The 24,047-nt window shown below is 44.1% G+C and overlaps 1 protein-coding gene across 2 annotated transcripts in view; it reads left to right on the forward strand.

The window, feature by feature from the left end:
* Positions 1-24,047, forward strand: part of PDIA2 (protein disulfide isomerase family A member 2) — a 709,180-nt gene that overhangs the window by 15,767 nt on the left and 669,366 nt on the right. Inside the window, exon 1 of one of the 2 annotated variants that reach the window (XM_085632195.1) lies at positions 16,383-16,629. The exons of the other annotated variant lie outside the window; for it this stretch is intronic. Coding sequence (XP_085488321.1) covers positions 16,392-16,629 — 238 coding nt within the window. The 5' untranslated portion in view covers positions 16,383-16,391. Of the gene's footprint in view, positions 1-16,382; positions 16,630-24,047 lie in introns of those variants that run through there. 2 annotated transcript variants of the gene reach the window in all.

Raw genomic sequence — 24,047 nt, forward strand, 5'->3', positions numbered from 1 at the left:
TGTGGCTGAACACAGTTGGAAAACACATGCTGTACTGACTGACATGTGACAGCTCATTGGAATTATGATCCAGTAATAGTTGCAGTGGACACATCTAGTAAAATAGCCATCTCTGTGACAAACAACATAAAGCGCACTTCACATGTAAATGCACAAGGCATTACATACACATATAAAGCAAAACATATGCTTCATGGGTCCTCTGATGGCTAGGAGAGCCTGTAGTCACAATCTGAAAAATAGAAATAAATCAATAAACATCTGTTATTCAGCGCCAAGATACCCGTAGTGGTGAACGTGCGCTTTACAAATACACGTGTTATGTTTATCATGCCAAACATAATAAATTATATTATGGCTTGCTCACGGCTAGGGACATAATAGTTAGTGGTACCCCACATTGGCAGTGCTGTACTCACTACTCCAAGGCGTCCCCCAGCCAAATCACCTGAAGGAACTCACCAGGGCCTGAATGTTAACAGTGTTTGCTCAAACTTGGATTTTTAAACTTGAACTAGCCGGCAGGTGCACAAGGAACGCCCTTGCTGCACTGCACTGTAGTGGGGGAGAAACACTGGAACTCCAAAGCTACACAAAATGGTGATCACAAGTGGAACCATTTCCTGGTTCACTCATACTGTATAGTTAGGTAAAAAATATCTCAGCTTGAAGATACACTGCAGTGGATTTAGACAACCACCCCTGCCCTAGGGATCAGCAAAATTACAAATACTCATCTTCAGGAGAGTGCTAATATAGCACGAGTACAAACATTGGACACTTTTTAAAGAAATACAACTTCTGTTCTTATAGTGACCCATAATCACTGCTCTGAATACAAGTGAAGTGTAGCTGTTATGTATATAGAGGGAAATATAAGTATTCATCTTCACGGGGGTGCAATACAGTATAACCATAGGAAATGTTATTAGACACATTTAGAGAAGCAAATCACCTGCTCTTTTAGTGACAAATGATCACTGCTCCAAATACAAGTGAAGTGTTCGGATAATCTTCTAGAATGTATTTTCGTTGGCACCCTTATGTATCTGTAGGTAACTCCTATGGTGCCTTAGGTAATAATAGCCATACATACACACAAATGGAGGTGTGGATGAACAACAACAAGCTGCCAACACACTATATTGCGAGGAAACACAGTGCAGGACTATCGATGGGTAGTTTTGGAACACCTGGATGACACAGTTAATAGCAAATCCAATCTTTTGAGAAAGAACAACGTTGGATGTTCAAATTGAAAACACACACTGAGGGCCTCAATGACAATATTCCATTGGGCTATATTATGACGTAACTCATCTGATTGCGTATGTTCCTTGGTCCCTAATACAACCATGTATGGCTAATATTAACTGAGACACAATAGCATTTCCCTACATATACATAAGGGTACCAACGACAATGCATTCCAGAAGTTTATCCCAACACTTCACTTGTATTAGGAGCAGTGACTATTTGTCATTTAGAAAATGCACATGATAGGTAGATGCATGACTCACCAGATTAAGCTGACCTCTCATCAGCTTCAGGGGGGTCCTTAAGTGTGGTAAGCAATGCATCCCGTTCCACTGCAAATGGGCGTCTTCATGAGCCCTGTACTTCCTTGCGGCGAAACACAACTGCCTCTGCCAGCCCCTACTGAACAGTCACACTCTGCCAGTACTTCACACCAGATAGTGCTGAGGCCTTCCAGTGCAAAGTGAAGGCCCGCTTACCTAGTAAAAATGCCAGATTAATGAAGCGAGTAGTGGCTCCCCCGTTCTTAGAAAAAATTCACCTTGGCAAGGTGGATTAAATCAAACACAGGCACATCTGTAACAATGAAGTACTCAACCACATACATGTCTTAAATACATATACAACCTTGTATCAAATGGAATTATTTGATTTTATTTTTTTATAATCCTGTATTTTGTTTGATAGTAATTATCAGTTTTTTTATGTATAAATTGATTTATATAGAAAAATATCTATTTACCTCGATTTTTCTTAAAAAAACAAGATTATTTTGATATACATACATTTGGTATTCATTAATGCTCTCACAATTTTATCTATGCAGATTTCAATTTAACATATTAATTTCATTTCTTCCTATAGCAACATCTTTGGTTACAATATACATTCAATATTTTTCTTGATTAGAGGATACTGGCGGTTTTATGTTCTAGCTACGCGCGTTTCGGCTTTCGCCTTCGTCAGGACTCCGTCTCAGTTTCTTGAAAAGAGAGATTAACAATAATACAAACTAATGTTAATATGCCTGATTGATAAATGTAATTAAACATGATAACATGTTTTGGATAAAGATTGATGATGCACAAGAGGCCAAATGTATCCCATCGATATCACACCTTGTTATTGAAAAGATTCATGCTCAGAAAAACACCCTTGTGTATAAATTATTAAAACCTAATATGTGCAAAAGATACATAGCAGAAGCCAAAATAGACAAAAAAATGTATATACAAATTGGCTCTGCTACCTTCACCAGATTTGAATTTAATCCCTATCTAAAACCTGTTTATATCCTCTAATCGTACCTTATAGTATGAACTCTGGATAGATTGGCTCTGCTTCTCTTAGATTTTAGAGTAGTCTTCAACAGTCACTCATGATCTATTGAGGAACAAAAATGAAATATACAGGGGTAATAAAGGAGAGTTTCTAATCGTTTTATTTGTTTTATTTAGAATATATCGTTCAGTAAGGGGTAATTACCATTTTAGGGATTGATCATCTCTCTCCAATTGGATAATTCGTGAGGGGTGCTATTCGCTTTTGATGAATATATAATTATTTCTTCTTTATTTTTATATTCTCTAATTTCGAAAATAAGAATATATAGATTAGTTTAAGTAACAATCTCCAACTCACTATCTCATCCAACATATCTGGGGGTTATTTTTCCTTAAACAGTCCATACCTTTTTATAGAGTCTGTTTTCCTGAACTTAAGCGGTAATATAAGCAAAATTCTATTTGCTTGTCACCAATGGTCAGTTGTTTCTTCCTTTTTTCTCTAGCCTCTAACTGAAAATATAAACATACATTGGTAAAATAAGTTAAATGTCAAAATGCCCCCTATCTTACTCTACTCATCTATATATGTTGTTTGTTGCTGCTATATAGATGGTTTTTCGATAATGACGATATTTCTATACCCCTATAGTTTTCATCATTTACCTGAATGTGGGTTAATTCTCTGTTATTTCCCCTACTCAATGCGAAGAAAACACAAATTCGAGGGAGAAGATAATTCTTCAGATCTACAAAAATTAATATAGTATGCTCTGTTTATAAGGTTTACGAAAAAACTGGTAAACTTGGTACATACATTCCATTAACTGTATTACGATTAAAGAAAATAGGCTATTAGTACTGATCCTTTTTTGGTTCACTTATACCTTTCCAAAAGCTTGATTGTCCCTGGACTTCGATTCATTGGGAAATCGCATATTCAAATACTCTGGTAATTTTCTTTTTGCTGGAAAATAAGTAAATAGGGACAAAATGTAGTTTTGTATGGTGATGTTTATATACCTATCTCACTCTGCGCACTATTTATTATAGTCTAATGTATTGTGACGCTCGCGTTTCATGCAAATTGTGGCATTTACCACCGTAATTATGCATGTGTTTGTGTTATAAATTATTGTAACATGCCGATTATCTATCGTACTATTTTAATACCTTCATAGTTTGAATTTCTTACTTCCTATGCCAGACTTTTTTTCAACACCAAGATAACTTACTTGCTAATCAGTAATTATAAATTCACTTTACGGTGGTCTCAAAGAGTAAAGATTAACTGTTGATGTCCACTTAGGAAGCTACTTCCCGAGCGAGTCTAGTACTTGAGGCGCTATTCAACAAATATAGGGATGCCATCTCTGCCTTGTTAATTGTATTGTTTGTATATTGTTCTAAGCGAAAAGTTTTAAAATCAAAAATGTTGTTTATTTTTATTTTTAAACGTCTTATCTTTGCATTGCTTATAGGCATGTGTATCAGTTTAAAGACGCAATGTATCCATTTTTTTCTCTATTATAAGTAAAACGACTGAATTTTCTGAACAAAAATAAAAAGGTTAAATATCTTTGCTGTATACTAAATAACTAGTTACTCTCATCCCCCCCAATGTTAGTATATAGCATGTATTGCTTACCTATTATGTTGACTCTCTCGGTGACCTAATGGGAAAACACGCCGGTAGCCGGGCATGCCTGCTATGATCTTTTAAACATGAAGTTGACCTATTACGTGAGCGTGAATGACTGCTTCCGGGTTTTAATATATTTTGTTTAAACATTAGGTTTGAATTTTGCGTAAACGTGAGCATCTACTTCCGGGTGTTTGATTACCCCTTATGTTAACTCACTCTGTAACGTAATGGGAAAACATGCCGGTGGCTGGGCGTGCCTGCTGCGATCTTTTAAACTTTGAGGTTAACCTGTTATGTAAGCGCAAACGGCTACTTCCGGGGTTTTAGTGTGTATCGTTTAAACATTAAGTTCGACCTTTGCGTGAATGTAAGAAATTACTTCCAGGTGTTTGGCATATGTTATTGTAATCAGTACTCAAAACCGGCGCCATCTTTGCCTGGTTAATATTGATATAGAAATTCCATTTTAGTTAACAAAATGTAAAAGGTAAATCAGGCATGCCATGATCTTTTTAGAGTGTTTAGCTTCAATCTTCATTTAAACCTCAATAACTATATCCACATTTTAGCATATATTCTTAAAATGGATGTTTAAAACCAGCACCATATTCCTGAATAATCTTCATCTCTACATTGCATTTCTGTTGAAATGCTATTGTCCACCTTTATTGATATTCTGCCACATTACTGTGTATCATTGTTAATTCTGTATAACGCTTGTTAATGTCATTAAATTCCAAATAAATGCTAAAAAGTTTTCTTTTGTGCGCAGAGGGTAGTAAATATTGATATTAATAAAATCTGCCACTAACTTGTAGAACAACAATATGGACCATCAGTCCACATGTCAGTGGCAGGTTCCATCCAACACATCTGTGGTCCTACCCACTTTCTTACGAAGTTTGTCATTTTATATAGACCATTTCTATGCCACCAGAGCATTTTATGTTGATTTTTAAGTTCCTACTGTTGAACTATTACCAAATGCACCATATAAATAAATGGTTTAATATGTGTCCCAATTTGTGTCCGATATCCTGGTCCCAGGATATCATCTTATCTGGTCCTGTAGACATATTCTCATGTGTATGTCTCTAATACATTATTTTATGTACCTGCATGGGATATAGATTTTAAATATCCATAGTAAATCAATGTAAATAAATCAGCAATTATATTTGATAGCCTGATCCCAGGGTATCTCCTGATTTAAACCTTTTACTGCAGTTCCTAAAGTATATATCCAGAAGACCTCTCTACATTTTCTAACCGGTTCTGTAGTCATGCCTGTTTGCCCTTTAATTTTCTCAAGGTTATACCATTGCATATCATCTGGAGTGTGATTATGTTCAATATAATGCTGGACAATTGGTGCTGTCAATTTCCAATTTCTGATTGCAGACCTGTGTTCCGTCAACCGTGTATTAACTGCCCTACTGGTTTCTCCTATGTACCCTAGTTTACATGGACAGATCAAAAGGTAAACCACATCCGTGGTTTTGCAGTTAGTTAAGGTTGTTGAGACTATCTGATGATTATTAAATTGTAGTGTTGGTGATTCAATCGCTGTTGAGCAAGATTTGCAAGTACTGCGTTTGTAGATTCCTACCACTGGATTCGGGCCATCAATGCTTCTCTGGATGAATGTGTTAGCCTGTCTCATCCTAGATCTCACTATATGATCTTTTAAGTTCTTATTTCTTCGGTATGCAAAGAGTGGTTTTGGTATTGAAGGTGTAACATCAGATTTATTTATGTTAAGAATATTCCAACTTGAGCATACCGCTTGTTTCACTCTCTCATTTATCATAGAGTGTCTTGTTACAAAGACCACGGACGTGTTGGTTTTAGTTTGAGTGTTATGTAGTGGGTGCTGCCTGTCGTAAAACCTGGCTCTTTTATAGGATTCACAAATGAGATTTTTGGGTAACCTCTGGCCTGAATGATCTGTTTCATGTTTTCGGATTTAATATCAAAATCTTTGATATTTGTACAATGGCTCTGCAATCGCAGAAACTCCCCAAAGGGTATGCTGTTCTTTTGTGTGGACGGATGATAACTGTTATAATGTAACAGCGTATTTCGTGCTGTTGGTTTGATATATAAATCCACTATTAGCTGACCTGAATCGTTTTTGATAGCAACAACTAGATACTCAACTTGGCTGGAACTAATGTTATGAGTGAAACAGATGTTTTTATCGCACAGGTTTATCCAGTCAAGGAACTCAATTAATTCTACAGCACCCACAGAGGCCCAGCAAGCAGCTCATCATCTTACAGATTTCTCAGTCTTGTTGGACTGAGAGGGGCACCCAAAGTACTACCCTCATAGCTATGGAAGGCTACCATCTTTACCAGGAGCAGCATAAGCATGGTAGTTGCAGCATACAGTCTAGTGATTAGTAGTACTCTGTCACTGGAGTGAGGCCAACAGGTTCACTCACCTTTTTTTAAAAGTTCTACGCTGTGTGCTTAACTCACTGTTAGCCTACGTTAGGTAAATGTTGAGTTCTACATAGTGCAGGAATAGTGACTCTGTGCTGGTTGTATATGTACCTGGGACGGATAAAGTACAGGGGTAGAGCATAACTGTGTAGTACATGACTGGTTGGTGCCTGTACTGGTGTATTTATGCCTGTGAGGAATACATGACATAAAATAAATGGTGCTGTGTAGTGCGTGTGCACTGTGGGTATGTGCTGTGTGTATGTGTGCTTGCGTGAAGTACAATACATGAAGGATGAAGTGATATACAGTGTGCACATTGAAAGTGTGTGTGTTTGTAAATTACACACCCTGGTTAAAAATAGAAAAGCATCAGTGCTGAACAGTGTGTGGAGGCTGAGTGTGTATACTGAATGCATGTGTACATGTAATGGTACAATGCATCGAGGTATTAGTGCTGGGCAGTAAGCATGCTGAGAATGTACACTAAGTAAGTGTGACTGCAATTGGAGGAAAGGAATCCACCCAGACAGATTTGTGTATTCCTGCGCTCCTGTGAGCTGGGTGGAATACACACTAGAGGGAAAAATAAGAGACTCCTTTTACATTAAAAAAAACTGCTCTATGTTAAAGTGATAGATAACAAAGAAGGGGCCTGGACACATCTCAGGAAGAGAGACGGGGATGATAAGGGAATCATAAGGAGTAGGGCTGTGGGGTCTGGTCTTAAACGTTTGTTGCAGGTATCATTGTGGCTGACGTCCGGGTGTGAATTCTAATCACGCCCATGAGTGGTGTTGTGGGGAAATCAGCTTTAGAATCTTGCCTGCTGTGAGAGACATCTTTCATGAGGAAAAAAAGAAGAGAGAAGTGCCCACTTCAAATGAAGCAGAAACTCAACATGAAACTTCAAAGACTCTGACTCTAAATAACATTTGGTGTCTGGAAATGGACTACAAGAAGGGGAGGTTGAGCGCCCAAAAATATGTAATCTGCTAAGCAGTCATATGGGCTGAGTGAATGGGAAGCTCAGTAAGACTCCTGGCTGTGACCAGGACTGGGGGCAAAGGCTTGCTAGTCTTCCTGCTGGATGAGGGGACATCACCCAGGGAAACAAAGATCGCTTAGCCGTGGAGCCTGAAAAAACAGCACCTGCCTGATAGCCACCAATAAATAGGTTGTGTGACAAGCATACAAGCACTCGTGATTGCCTGAATGACAACCCCATGTGCCAGGAAGGGCTGCTGTGGTGTAGGAGATTGCACCTGAGGAGTCTACATTATATCCGGAAGGTACCTCTGCAATCCCATATGCCAAGGGGTCCTGCCAGGACCAAATGATCGGAGAGTTCAAGCAGTTGCCCAGGTCTAAAGTTATTCTGTGGCCATCAGGACTAGCCACACCAAAGGATCTGCCCTGACAGAACCCTGTGGACCAGAAGGATTCGAAGAACAATGAAGTGTCCTCGCAGACTCCAATCAGGACCCGAAGAACTAAATTTCCCCAGCAGGGAGAACTTAACTTGCCCCATAGCTGTGAGCTGGAAGCTGGTTTGATCGCTGGGGAAAGCGGCCACTTTGGAAAGTGAGCTTGCATCCACCTGCTGGTGCCGCAAGTACCACAAGCAGTCTAACTTCTCCAAGCAGGATTGGATCTCGTGACTGCTCGTGCTGAGGGCTCCCGCTGTAACGTTGAATGCTTTCATGCTGCAGGAGTAACCAAAATGTGAATTAAGGCCTTTTGAGCCCCAGGAGATTTGTTGCTGAAGGTGCTGCAGAACCGTAGACACTTTTGACTAAAATACTGAGGAATCAAAGGGAACTCTTGAGTACAGCCTAATAGTGTGCATTCCCCCAATGCATCCACCAGTGAATGGGGAATCACCCTTAACATGTTTCATGAAGGATATTTGGACAGTGATTCGCCTGACAACTACTAGGCCCCAGACTTCAAGGGGGTTGCTTTGTTGAATTTGAATGCTGCATTTCTTTGCAAGTGTAGAGTTAGAAATAAAACACTACTTTTCTTCGAAAAGCAAGTATTTTGCTGGACATTGATGTATTGTTTGTACTGTTTGCAGTTTGAGTTATGAGCCATTTTCACTGACCTGTATCTACATCCGCCCTGAGAGAGCCTTGACTGCTTGACCTTAGCTACCACTGAGAGTCAAGTGCACAATAGATACTCAGCCCAGTTGAGTGGAATCCATAGGAGAAGCGGCCCCAGAATATCAGGTGCAAATGGCCTCAGTCACCACAGTTGGGTCCAGTAACCCTGCATGCCCTGTTGCCCTCTGAAAGGGGTTCTGACAACAACCTTTTCTTGGTAGGCAGGATTGTAATTTGCCTCCCTTTGCTGATCCTGATGAGGTACAGGATCACCAGCTTGAACATGTGTTGCTACAATAGATGTTGAAGATGCCTCTCTACTTCTCTTTATCTCTGCTCGAGCTTGCCTTGTGGCATGCTTGGATTTCATAGGTCACCATTTCCCCTGTACTGCTAAATGAATATTGCTTTTTCGTGCCCCGGGAATACATTTTGTGGCACAGCTTGCAAGTGACCACTTTAGCCAAGACTTTCTTATTACCAGGAGGAATTTAAAAAGATTCCCAACTAAGGGATTCTTTGCTGGTCTTTGGAGGCTCTGATAATGTGGAAGGTCCTGCCTCCTGATCTGACTTACTAGAAGAAGAAAACATGATTGATCGATCCTTCTTACTCCAACAAAATACTCCTTCAGCTAAAACCTGAAATGAAATGCTGGGTACAAAGTAGATGTGACTACACCTAAAATATGTTCCCAAATGAGAAAAGGAGGGTGGATACTTCCTGTAATAAGCTATGACTGTGATATTAACCTATCAAATCTTTTTAATGGGTGTTCCTACCCTCCCACCGTCCTCTCACAGACTCTTTGGAGAGGCTCATGGGATCATACATCCAAATTAGTAATATGGAGTCATAACATATCCTCGACATGTATTATTTATCTTTTTGACACAAGGCATGTGGTGACTATATTTAAATTGAGTTTTTTGTATTAATTTCAACTTCCAAAGCAAAGCATTCACTTGTGGTTAATCTGAGAAAGTGAAAACTGGAAGCTCAGCCCCCTCAGAGTGCACATGGGGGGTTGTGTGAATGCTCATGGGCCATTGTATGACTGGTTTCCTTTTAAACAAAGTAAAAACAACTCTAAAACACTCAATTAAATATAACCCTAACACGATAAATTGAATTAAAACATCAAAAAATACATGAACATCCATATGAAGAACACCAAAATACTAAATACACACACCCATGAAAGAGTTCTCATGAGCTGAAAACAGTGACAAACTTTATTTTAGGAAGTACCCCCTTGTTTTGTCTTCTGGGAGTAGCAAGTTGATGTTTATACGCCTACCCCTGAGCCCAGACACCATCCTTCCTAAAGATTTATTAGGACTATTTATGGGAGCACCAGAAGATGTCATCTTCCTCAGATTCAGAAGAGGAGATAAGCACATTAACGTCCCAGCCTGTCAGGCCATACAAAGATTCTCTTGTCTGGTATTTGTTTGATCATGCCTTTGGTTATGCCTTGCACGGGGTTTGTCGCAGGTCCTGGCCTTTAACCAGGCCCGGCATCCAACCCCTCCCTGGCAGGCATTCTAATGCCGCACACAGCATACGGTCATGTGTGGCGTGGGCATGACCACAGGTCAGAACATGCGCCCAATCCCTGCTAGTGCCCAGCACTCCCCCAGTGCCAAGTCATGGGCAGCAGGGGAGAGGGGGTTTGAGGGCAGGGCTTGGCTGTCATTTTTAGTAAGGTAGTCCTACTAACTTTTCCAAAGGATCAGAATACCAAAATATGAAAAGCGGGCTTGTTGGATTCATGGATGAATCAGGATATCAACATATACAAAGCACATGAATTGTCTTTGTTAAAAAATTCCCAGTAATTGCAATGAAATGTATATTTCAATAATTCATATGTGGTTCAGGGCAATGCAATTCTTATAATAAATATGCCCCTTAGTGTTTTCACAACAGTAGAACGATTGTAAACTATCATTCCATGTGGAAAATATCAAGCTAGTGCTTTGAAAGCAGTGATGAACAGGGATGAACGTTACACTAGATTTACCAGCATGCAGTGCTACGCAGTGTGGCCTTGCAAAGATTGATAAATCACATTGTAGGTTTTGCGCTGCCCTGCATCCCGTTGCGAGGAGCAGGGTGGTGCTAAGCCTATGATAAATATGGCCCAGAGTGTAACACAAGTCAGAGAAAGTCGCTGCCTTGTGTCAGGCTGTGTGGTGAGGGCAATACATGGAGGGAACATAGGTGTTTCCACACATGTATTTTAATGAATTCACAGGTTTACCAAGAGTGGTAGACCTAGGAGTGCATCAGAACTGTACACCTCTCCACCAGAGCTGCAAAGAGGATAGATATCTTTATTTCTCCTCGTTGTTTCCTCTTTTTATGTGTTCTGCATTACGTAACACAGGAAGACAGAGGAAAATGCTGCTTAGAACTGCTTCTGTGCAGGAAGGTGCCCCTTTCTGCAGGAAGACAATCCTGCTTACAACACTGGTCTCTTGCACCATTGTGCGCAAGTGCTGGGAAAGACAGGAATTCTCTGTACAATGTTAAGTACAGCTCCTTCCTGCCCTTTTCTTTTCACACAGCGCATCGAGGTGACTTGCAGTTGTTTGCTCCTTCTAAGAATCCATTGGACCAAAAAAAGACTTAAAATAAGGACATGGATAGTCCAGACCCATTGAACTCTGCGGTGGCTCAACTTTTCAATTGTTGAAAGGTCGTGAATGGAACACATGGTACAGGCAAGGGAACAGTGACACGTGAAGGTGCAGAGCTGGTGCTTAAAGGATTTGCATAAGTACGCTTTGAAAGATGGTGACTTGTGAAAATGCGACAAATGTGATTTAGCAATGAGGTATTCAATTAGATGGTGCAGTAGGACAGGCAGGTGTGGGAGCGTGTATCAGGGAAGGATCTGAGGGAATAATTTTTAGAACAGAGGACTTATTTTGGATATTTGGATATTTTGGAGGTGTATTTGTAGAGCGCGACGTTCGCTCCGGAAGGAGCATCATGGCGCTACAAGACCTTGATACCAGAACACAGAGTGGTGTGAGGGGGGCTAGATTGAAGCTTTGGACCAGTCATCGGGAAGATTAAAAATCCAAGTTTTGAGGAGTTTCCTAAAAGGTTTCTCGAGCGTCTGAAGTCTGAGATGTCTTGGCATGCTGTTCCAGGCTCTAATAGCCAGGGCACTGAGAGTTTTACCGCCTTTCGATTTCAGGTTGAATTTGGTAGAGGTCATGAAGTTTTCTTGTGAGGATCGGAGGGAACGACTAGGGTTGTAGTGAGGAAAGCGTCTGGTGAGGTAAGAGGGACCTGATTTGTTAAATGCTCGAAATGCGACAGTGAGAATCTTGAAGAGTATTCTCTTGTGCAGGGGGAGCCAATGTAGGGTTTTCAGGGCTGCAGAAATAGAAGATTTACGTGGAAGTTTTAGAACAAGGCGGGCGGCAGTGTGTAAGACACTTTGGAGTTTTAACAGAGTAGATTTCTTGGTCCCTGCCAGAAGGCCATTACAATAGTCTACTCGTGAGAGGATGAGGGCCACTGTGACTGTCTTTCTGGAGTCGAGGGGGAGAAAGTCAAAGAATTTTCGCAAGGATTTGATTATGCCGAAGCATTTACCTGCTACGCAAGCGGCGTGGAGATCGAATGAGAGGTCAGAATCAAAAAGGACTCCGAGGTTTCTGGCCGAGGTAACCGTCTGAGGGGGAGCTACAGAGTTGTCAGGCCACCATAAGGCAGGGCAAAAAGAGGCGTTTTTTCCAATGGGGAGGATCTCGGTTTTATTTGAGTTACAGCGGAGGTGGTTGGCGTCCATCCATTGGAAAACTGCCGTTAGGCAGTGTTTGAGATTGAGCTCTGCCTTGTTTGAGTTGTCATCAAGGGGGATGATAAGTTGGGTATCATCGGCATAGGAAGTTACGGTTATGCCGAAAGATTCTATCAGGGTGAGAAGAGGGATAAGATAAATGTTGAAGAGGAGGGGGCTTAAGATGGACCCTTGGGGGACTCCGGAGGATACCTTTTTCTCGCTTGATTGGAAGGAACCAAGGGTGATGGTTTGGGACCTATCGCTGAGAAAAGATTTAATCCATGATAGAACTGAGTTGGAGATACCGATATCAATAAGTCTGTTGATCAGGATGGAGTGGGAAATGGTATCGAAAGCTGCCGTGAGGTCAAGAAGGATCAAGATCGCCTTCTTCCTTTGATCTTGTACGGTTTTAATGGTGTCGGTCAGCTCGATTAGGGCGGTTTCCGTAGAATGTTTGGACCGGAAACCAGATTGCTGGGGATGGAGTAAGTTGTGGGTTTCCAGAAAGGTCTTCAGCTCTTTGTGGACTAGCTGTTCTGTTATTTTACCCAAAGCGGGTAGCAGGGTGATAGGGCGGAGGTTGGTCAAGTCCGTTGGGGATTTGTTCGCCTTTTTCATAATTGGCTTAACCACGCCTTTCTTCCATGAGAGAGGGACAGAGCCGGTACTAAGGGATATGTTGATTATTTCGTTGACAATAGGGTTGACTTCGTTGATGATGAGGTGGAGAATCTTTGGGGGACAGGGGTCAGCGGGGGAGCCCGATTTGCAGGAAAGGATCGCTTCTCTGGTCTGCGCCAGGGTCACTGGAGTGAAATTTTTGAGGCTGTTAGCGGCCAGGCATGGTTGGTCTGGTACGAGGGTGTTGTGTATAGGAGGGGGAGGGGGAAAGTTTTTTTGAATGGAGGTAATTTTATCGTCAAAGTAATCCGAGATCTTGTCACATAGCTCTTGTGATGGGGGGATTTCGGGTTGAAGAGCTTTGGGATTGGTGAAGGTTCTTACTATTGAAAACAAAGTTTTATGTTTTTGGCTGGCCTCTTTCATGGCATTTACGTAATAGGTTCTTTTGGCCGATTTGATGGTGGAGAGGTAGCTTTTCCTCTGCAGTATATAGGAGCATTGGTCGCTATTATCGTAGGTTCTTCGCCATTTCCGTTCTGCTTTCCTACAGAGCAGATGTGCGGAGGCTAAGTCGAGGGTGTACCAGGGAGCTTTGATTTTAGTTTTCTTCAAAGTACTGACCTGGTGATTGGATGGGCATCGTTTGGCAATTTCTAGTGCGAGCCAGTTATCAAGGCGGACTGCATCTCTGTCGATGTTGCCGGATAGAGATGGTGCACTGGTTGGGGAAAAGGGATGGAGGGTTAGATTTTTCTGGACCGTTTTCCAATTGGTAGAGTGAGAATGGGGAAGAGTGCGTTTATGGTTGGTAGAAGGGAGGAAGCTGGAGATATGGAAGGGGATCAGGCAATGATCAGTCCAGATCTGGGGTAGGGGGGATAGGGTAGTGATGGAGGGGAAATTGGAACAAACACCGTCCAAGGTGTGACCAAGGGAGTGAGTAGGTAGCTGGACGCTTTGTTGTAGGTTGAAAATTTCAAGAGTCTGCAGGAAGTTGCTAGTTTGGGAGTCGGCGTCAGTCTCGAGGTGCAGGTTGAAATCTCCCAGTAGGGTAAAGTGGGGGTAGCGAAGTAGGAAGTGTCCTAAAGCGTCGTTAAGAGAGTCTAGAAACTTAGCTGCATTACCTGGTGGGCGGTAGATTAGGCCACCGGAGAGGGAGAGGGATTGACTGAGTTTGATGGAAAAACCTAGTCCCTCTGCGTCCATGAGAGGGTCCAGGCAGAAGGTGTGGCAGTTAAAGGTGTTCTTCAGTATAATTGCTACACCTCCTCCTCTGCCTTTCTGTCTGTCCTGTCTATGGAAGGAGTAACCCTGGGGGAGGGCTACGGCTATATCGGGGTTACTGTCCTCAGTGAGCCAGGTTTCAGTGATCATGAGGCAATCAAGATCATGGTCAATGATAAGGTCGTGGATGTCCTGACTGTGCTTGCACATTGACCGTGCGTTTATCAGGCCACCTTTGAAGGGGGGTCGTTGGTTTTTTGTGGGGGTAAGCAGGTCGGAGTCGAAGTTGAGTGACCAGCGACATTTAGTGCAGCTGGTGGAGCCGACTACTTTTGACAGATCGAACTTACAGGAACAATCGAACCTGCCTCGGAGGCTACGGAGGTCGTTGGAAGCATACCTGATATTGTAGGGGGTTTGGGCAGAGGTTCCTGCGCCTGGCGCGGTCTTGGCGCGGACGGGCGCAGACGGGCTTGCCTTAGGCGCGCCTTCGGCGCGCAAACGGCGCTCCCGCTGCGCTCGTCCGCTGCGCGTCCTATGCAAGCACATTTGTAGAAGAAGGAAGGGGGCGTGGCCTCTAAGTGGGCGGAGTCAGCGCGCACGCCGCAGGTGATGGCGGCTGCAGGCAAGGAGATAAGAACAGCGAGCAGCTTTTAGGATCAGCTGAGCGCTTTAAGGTGAGAGCGAGCGAGCGCTGAAATTATGCTACATTTTCTTTAAAACACAGATACAATGGTGACACCACACATGAAACAAAGTGCAGTGGGAAGTACAAAGTGATTTAAAACAATGGAGTACCTCCAGCCCCGGCTTCCGCCTCAAGACTGGGTCAAGGTTTGCTAACAACCGCTAGTAATCAGCGGGTTAAATAGGGCGAACAGGGGGCGTGGCCTCTAAGTGGGCGGAGTCAGCGCGCACGCCGCAGGTGATGGCGGCTGCAGGCAAGGAGATAAGAACAGCGAGCAGCTTTTAGGATCAGCTGAGCGCTTTAAGGTGAGAGCGAGCGAGCGCTGAAATTATGCTACGTTTTCTTTAAAACACAGATACAATGGTGACACCACACATGAAACAAAGTGCAGTGGGAAGTACAAAGTGATTTAAAACAATGGAGTACCTCCAGCCCCGGCTTCCGCCTCAAGACTGGGTCAAGGTTTGCTAACAACCGCTAGTAATCAGCGGGTTAAATAGGGCGAACAGGGGGCGTGGCCTCTAAGTGGGCGGAGTCAGCATGCACGCCGCAGGTGATGGCGGCTGCAGGCAAGGAGATAAGAACAGCGAGCAGCTTTTAGGATCAGCTGAGCGCTTTAAGGTGAGAGCGAGCGAGCGCTGAAATTATGCTACGTTTTCTTTAAAACACAGATACAATGGTGACACCACACATGAAACAAAGTGCAGTGGGAAGTACAAAGTGATTTAAAACAATGGAGTACCTCCAGCCCCGGCTTCCGCCTCAAGACTGGGTCAAGGTTTGCTGTATGTGTATAGGAAGTAAAGTTTACTCTAGTTCCTGCAACAGCTTATGACAGAACTCAGCAGAAGTGGGAATGTGTATTCCAGATCTATCCGAAAAGGTATGTGACATCTGAACCGTCAGAAAAGTCAACAGATAAGGAGAAGGATGGCCGCCTTTCACTTAAGTGTTCAATTAACAAACAAACAAAAATTGTGATCACCTCCAAATTGCAGGTCGTTTCTAGTTAGCACAAGAAAACGAGGAGACCCCACTACTGGATATGTCAAGCATATCTGCTGTTCAAGAGCACAAATTTAGGGCGTAGGCAGCATCATCGGAAAATGCTTGTCACTTCCTTCAGGTACGATTCTCTACCTCAGAGACCAATAGGAGAGTAACACGAGCCCCGGAGCACCAAGCGCCACATTGACCGAGCTTTATCGGTGGCCCTCAGTCTACCTCCCCTCCTTTCTGCTCCCAGCAGGCTCCAGTTGAGTTCCTCTCCCAGCGGCTCTGCTAACACAACCCGCACGCCCCTGACCATGCGCTGCTTCTTCCTGCTCGTTTTGAATCTGGCTTTACTCATGGCCTCCCAGGCACAAGTCCCAGAGGGCGAAATACAGGATAAAGCAGGTGGAGATCAAGAACTGGACTCGAGTGAAGTGAAAGCGAACAAGGGGCCGGCTGACAAGCTACTGGAAGAAGGAGAGGTCTTGGTCCTCAACAGGCACAACTTCGACAGAGCCTTACAAGAACACAAGTTCCTTCTTGTGAAGTTTTGTAAGTAATATCTCTCTAAAAATGCTTACTTAAGAGAAAACTGCTGGAATCCCACGACGGTTAACCGTGTTAAACTTTCAGTTTAAGTGTGCGTATTGTTTAAAAAAAAAATAATCTGGATTCCGACTTTTAGCCTGTGTTCAACTGATCCGCATGTTGCAGTATCTTTCGTAAAATGCACTGCCGGGCAGCCCGAGAAGCCACGGGTAGCCGGAGTGACCTTGCTTGGCATTCACAGCTGTGTGTGATCTCAGAACAATGAATGTGGCTTGTTAGGAGGTGGTGGTGGCGCGAATACAAGGAGCGCGAATGATAAGCTAATGCATAAGCAAACACCATTGAGTACCTCGGCTGGGGCTTGCCTTTTTCTGATATTGGGCCCTCTGAGTGCTCGGTCTCAGAAAAGCGACAACGCACAATTTAAAAGGAGGAGCTTGAGTCAATCCATTTCCAAGGTGAAGTTCCAAAATTAGAAACCCGGGCCCAGATGTACTAACAGGCTTATTTACAAGCCCCTGCGCCGCAGGGGCATCAGTTTTTATGACGCTATGTTAGAGTTGAGTCCAGACCCATATCTACGAAGCCACACAAAGCCACTTTGCGTAGCTTTCCATGGCCAAGTCGCTGCGTTGCCTTACACTGCTTCAGGGAGGCGTTCCATGGGCATTGCAGTGGGTGTTGTCACGTGGCATCCATGGGTTGTGATGCATTCCCACATTTCCAAAGATCTGTAAACCTGGGAATGCATCAAAACTGAACGCCTCTCCAGGACAGGCATAACCAGGAGAAATATTTTTACTTCTCATTGTTTTTGCTCCTTTCTATGTGTGCTGCATTTTGAAGCACACACTGAAAGAGGAAAACACATCCATGGATTGTTTTATGCAGGAAGGTGTCTCAATCAAGTATAGTTGGAAGTCCAGGAGGTCGTGTCCTTAAGTACCTAGGCCCTCATTATTAGTGGGCCGATAAAATCTGACATTTCATAATTTCTATGTTTTCTATTTAAAAAACATCCCCAGAATACATTATAGCAGGTCCCACCTGGTGATATTTATCATGGGGAAAAATGACTGGTAACTAAGCTAACTTGGAGATTTTTGAGCGATAGGCCCAAAATCCACGTCAGTCGTCAAAACCTTGTAATAATTATCACACACAAGAAATACTGAGCACCTCAATGTCAATGTTTATCAGCTGCAGTAATTAATCCATGCGATCATGCTGAACTCGTATTGAGGGACCAACTGTGTTATTGACAACTGTCGGATTCCAGAGGAGCAGAGCCCTTCTCTCTTTCTGAGTTTTTTTTCAACTGGGTGAAGAAGACAATTACGTGAAGCATATGCTTTGCACTAATTATTAAACAAAAACACTTACAGTACACCTATTTGTAAGGAAAACAAAATAAACCTGTCTCAATAATTGCAAATTATCATTTAATTGATCAGGTAAATATTGCCATGTTCTACAGAAATTCCATTTCGTTCCGTTTCAACATTGAGTCCATTCTGTTCTGAAAAGATGAAGAGTGTTCCGATTTCCTGAGTTGCATACTAAGGGGCCGATTCCGATCCGGGTCGGAAAGCACTCCGACCGAGTCGGATCCGGAGTGTTTTCCGACCGGGCCAGACCTCTACAGTCCGACCGAGCGAGTACGATGCGCACGTATGCTGTCGGACTCGGTTCGGTCGGACTCCCATAGAAGTCAATGCGAGCCAGTTGTACGACACGTACATGCGCTCCCATTGACTGAATGGGCACGTCTCGAACAAGTGCGCCCCCTACAGTGGGTACGCGTCGGTGCCATACGCACCATACATGCCTGTGTTGGGGAGACCCATAGGTCTCCCCCTGTGAGCGAGTCGTACGGCTGTGGGTGTCGGGGGGTCTGACGTGGACCCCCAAAGTCCGACTCCGGGAGCTTTTGCGAGCCGGACACTCCGGCTCGCACAGGTTATCCGATGCGTGCATCGTATTGGCTTGGTCGTGAACCACATCCATTGCACACCACGGTTAGCTTACGACCGAGACGTACAGAGCGGTTCGGACCCAGAAACGACTCGGTCGGTGAATTTCATGTAGCTCGCAACATACTGGCTCGCTCGTACAGCTGTACGAGTCGGCCGGAAAACACGCGTATGGCTCCTAGTTTATCCGGCCGGATCGCGTTCGGTGCCCTTCTGACCTGGATCGGAATCGGCCCCTAAGGGGCATATCTATCAAAATGTCACGCTGCACAGCAAGCCACCTTGCTGCGCTTCTTGATAGGAAAAGGCTAGGAATGTGCATTATTTTACATAAAACGCCACATTTTTAAAATTTCCCAGTCCTGGCGCACAATGTGCAGCCTAGCACCAATGCAGGCAGCTTTGCACCATTTTACATGGGCGCCCTGTGTTATAAACAGGATTGCTTTTGTGAAGGAAAGGGCACCTTCCCGCACAGAAGCAATCCCCTGAGGGATTTTCCTCTTTCTATGTGCGCTGCACAATTCAGTACATATAGAAAGAAGAAAAAAGAGGAGAAAAATAGAGATTCCTCCGTTTTACGGCTCCCCTGGAGATGCATAGTATTTTGACGCATTTCCAGGTCTACAAGTAATAGTTGAAGTGGGAATGCTCCAAAATCTATGGGCGTTGCTTGGGAACACCCATGCACCACCCATGGAATGTCTCCCTGGGGCAGAGTAACGCAATGCAGCGATTTGCACGCCGTTACTCTTGATCTATCAAGCCACATAGGGCCACGCAAGGGAGCCTTATCAGGCTTGATAAATCTAATTTATGAGTTGCGTCACTCTTATGCCCCTTTGTGTGGTGCAAGAGCTATGCAACTCACTGATAAAGATGGCCCTAAGTCATCTAGCAACAACCATTACAATAACATTTTTATTTTTCCTTTAGATTGATTACATTCTTTAAAATGAATCCCAGAACCAAGCAACATGATTTAAAATAATATACCTGTTAAAATGAAAGCTGCAAAAAAAATTGTTTTGCAAAAAGATTGCCAACTTTGGACAGCCCCAACCATACGCAGTGAACCGCCTACAGTTTTTTTTTCTAGAGTGTTGTATAGCGCGAACTTGACCCAAAAGTATCCGGTATCAGAGTGCTTTCCATGAGCACGAGTTGTGTCACATAAAGATACATTCATTTAATAGTTCATTCCAACATTTCCTACAATAGGTACAAATTGTGGGTTTAAATTTCTTAAGTGTTTCAGGTGAATGATATATATCTATTTGGCATACAATTAAAAATGTCTGAAATTAGGACCACGTATGGAGCTATAACTAAATATTCTAGTAAACTTAGCACCAGCCGCTTTGTCCCATTTTATAAAAATACATCTCTACTCTATTTATCATATATCCCCTTGCCAATATTTACACCAATTAACTATTCCATATAATTCACCTGAAAATAAACTTTGGCTAGCTATTCTGAGTAGTTGGTGATATTTAACCAGTTCATACTGAGCACGGAACAGTTTGGTCCTCAGCCACAGTGGTCATGTGCTGAGGACACAACTGTTCTATCATCTGATCATGACCAGGAAATCCCTCTGCTGTTTACAGCCTAAGGCATTTTACTTTTCAGTGTATTGACGATCGGCGCGCATGGCGCGCTGATGTCATTACATTGAAAGTGAAAGTGAAATGAGAAGGTAGGCTCATTTCATTTTCACTGCTTCGAAGCATAGAGGGCTGTCTCACTCCCTGAAACACACAGGAGAGGTATCATTAGGAAGGGAAGAATCTACTCTTTCCAATGGTACCCTTCCCTAGTGGACCCCTGCTTGGAGATCACCGCAAAACGACGATCCCCAAGCTGAGATCCACCACTAGACACCAGGGAGGGGAGAGCAGCCCCTTGGACAATGGCCTTTGCTCCTCCCAAATATTTAGGAGCATAGTCATTCCTTACACCAGGTGTAGGAGAGTAGGATCTGCTTCACATGTTTACCCCTGCTTTTTCCTGGTGTTTCACTGTTTTTTTACTTTAGTCTGGCTGGGCCCCTGCTATTCAGGGCCCCAGCCTAGCTGCTTCCTCTCTAAATTGATTGCATGTACTTTAGGTACACTCCAGACTGGATTCTGGGGTACCCTTTTGAGGCCCTAGTATATGGTATACTATGTACCCAGGGCATAGGCACCCCAGGGGCCTACCAGGGGCTGAAGCATGTATTATGGCACCACTGGAAAGCCATGCAAAATGATACTACAGGTCTGCTACTGCAGCCTGGGTAAGGTGGTGCATGCACCCCTTACTGAGATATAGGTTCACTATACCTCACCTATCACTGCACAGAGTAACCTATCAGTCACCCCTATGGCAGGCCTTATCAATCCTGAAGGCAGGGTGCTTGGTTACATGTGAGAGGGTGCCCCGGCATGAGCTGAGCCCCTCTGCAGCCTTTGAAATCTCTTCTCCAGGGTTGTCAGTGGTGCAGCCTGACCATATACTCTTAAGTGCATTATAACCCAACAGTAAATGCTAACTTTGGACTGGCTGCACGGAAACATGTTGTGTTTGGTGTCAAACACCTTGGAATCATACCCCCACACCAGTAACTGGTGTGGGAGTATGATCCCACCCTTATAGAGGGAGAGACATGACAGCACTGGTATACCCGGTAGAAACTTAATAGAGCACTGGCATCACAAAATGGATGCTGCAGCCACAGACACGGTTCGGGCCTCCTGCTGCTGACCGAAACTCCGGCAGGGGAGGCCTGGACAATAGGTTTCCTGTCACAGGGAGGTGTAACCACCTCCCAGACAGGCTTATGTGTATTGGGACTGGGTGGGAGCACTCTCTGGATGCCTCCTAGTAGCTGATGAGTCAAGCTTCACCTTCTTCACCTGAAATCACTTGACATCGGTGGGCATCTGCCTATCACCTTCCTGGTCACTGGCTATTGACCCAGACTCTGTCCCCTCTGCTTTCAGGTTCTTCTCATCTTCGATCCAGTCTTGGATCTCTTCGGAAACTTTGCATCTTCCCGGCAGCAGCACTTCTTCGCCAGCTCCCATTGAAATTGACAACGTGACCCAACACCATTTGACACCTATGCACCCGGCTTCCCTGGGTGAGGTAACACGAGTACTCTGGTGCTCCCGTGGGTGTTGACCCTAGAACTTCCTAAGTCCCAAAGGGTTTGGCCCTGACTCAATTCTAAGTGTCCCTAATCTTGAAAATTAAGGTCGACTGCATCAAGGTCGACTCCTGAGGCGGAAGCCGGGAGTTTTTAAAACAATTGGTATTTTTATTTTCACGTTTGCTATACTTTAGTTGCGTTCTACTCCCCTACCTCAGCACTACCCAGGGCTCACCTCACTCAGTCCACCGCTGCCGTCCGGAACCTGCATCGCCTCTATTCCTACGCGGCGCAGGGAGGAACAGGCAGACATATTGGGTGGGGGCCCGGGCAGCGCTCTAGACGTTCCCAGCTTGTGGGGATAAAAACAGATGACAGCGCGGGCGCGCAGCATCAAGGTCGACTCCTGAGGCAGAAGCCGGAAGTTTTTAAAACAATTGGTATTTTTATTTTCATGTTTGCTAGACTTTAGTTGCGTTCTACTCCCCTACCTCAGCACTACCCAGGGCTCACCTCACTCAGTCCACCGCTGCCGTCCAGAACCTGCATCGCCTCTATTCCCACGCGGCGCAGGGGGGAACAGGCAGACATATTGGGTGGGGACCCAGGCAGCGCTCTAGACGTTCCCAGCTTGTGGGGATTAAAACAGATGACAGAGTGGGCGCGCAGCATCATGGTCGACTCCTGAGGCGGAAGTCGGGAGTTTTTAAAACAATTGGTATTTTTATTTTCATGTTTGCTATACTTTAGTTGCGTTCTACTCCCCTACCTCAGCACTACCCAGGGCGCACCTCACTCAGTCCACCGCTGCCGTCCGGAACCTGAATCGCCTCTATTCCTATGCAGCGCAGGGAGGAACAGGCAGACATATTGGGTGGGGGCCCGGGCAGCGCTCTAGATGTTCCCAGCTTGTGGGGATAAAAACAGATGACAGCGCAGGCGCGCAGCATCAAGGTCGACTCCTGAGGCGGAAGCCATGGCTTACTGCTGACTCTGCCCCAGATATACTTGCGGCACTTCCCCCTGACTACTACATCATGTCTGCCAATAGGTGCTCGGGCAAGTCAGGTGGGGGAGTGGCTACCGTTATTCATACTGACTTTAGGTTCTGCACCTTGACATGCCTCCCTCTCACTGACACCGAGAACATAGTGATACAATTAGAATCAGCTAATGATTCTCTGGTTTGTGTCTTATTATATAGACCACCTAAGCAGATGCCTCTCTTCCCGTTAGCTCTTAGTGAACAGATAGCCAAACTGGTGACGGAGCATGCTAAGGTCCTCCTTGTGGGTGATTTTAATTACTGGTACGGTGATCCTAATGAAGGGCCCCAATCAGCAGAAATGTCGGACCTGCTCAGAAATTTAAACCTCTTCCAGTTAGTTTCATCCCCGACTCATTCAAAGGGTCGGATCTTGGATCAAATATGGGCAATTGGCGTGACTACTTCTATCCCTATTGCCTTACCCTGTATCTGGTCCGATCACTATTTGTTAAAATACTCACTGATACGATCATCTTTTCAGAAAATCAATGCGACGGAAGGAGGTCTTGCTAGAAGGTGGAATCTCATTAATAAAGAAGACTTTCTCAACACACTAGCTGATACTGCTCCACTCCCTGGCCACGATGTTAATACCTCGGAAAATAAGGTATCCAAATGGCTTCTTGATGCCAGTAAAAAACACGCCCCATTTAAAAAAGTCAAATTAGTACGCCGGGCGGAGGCAAATAGATGGTTCTCGGACGATCTCAAGGCCCAGAAATTGGCCTTGCGCCAATCGGAGAGACAATGGCGTCTGCAATACACTTCAGAAAAAAGATCACGGTACATCTCTGCTCAGAAAGAGTACAAGAAAAGTATTCTGACCGCCAAAGCAGCCTACTTCTCTGATCGTATCTTGAAATCTAATACAAATTCTAAAGTAATATTCTCTATAATAGATGAACTTTCCAATCCTGAGCGTACCCATTTGAAGGCTGTCCCCTCTCAAGGCCTATGCAACTCATTAAATGACTATTTTATTGACCAGATTGCTTCAATAAAAGCTAGTATCCCCACTCATCTCCCTCCTTTGGATTCCCCTGTGGCACATTGCAATAACAGAACTCTTAGCTGTTTCCCTATCATCAGTGATAAGATCTTTCAAGATCTATTAGTGGAAATTAAATCAGGCGCTCCCTCTGACTGATGCACCCCTCGCATTCTGAAAGAGTGCCTTGCAATTCATTCTGGTCCTGCACTCGCATTACTGAATGAATCCATTACATCTGGCACAGTCCCCTTGGCTATTAAAAGAGCAATAGTG

This window comes from Triturus cristatus, chromosome 10, assembly GCF_964204655.1.
Source record: "Triturus cristatus chromosome 10, aTriCri1.1, whole genome shotgun sequence".
Classification (NCBI taxonomy): Eukaryota; Metazoa; Chordata; class Amphibia; order Caudata; family Salamandridae; genus Triturus; species Triturus cristatus.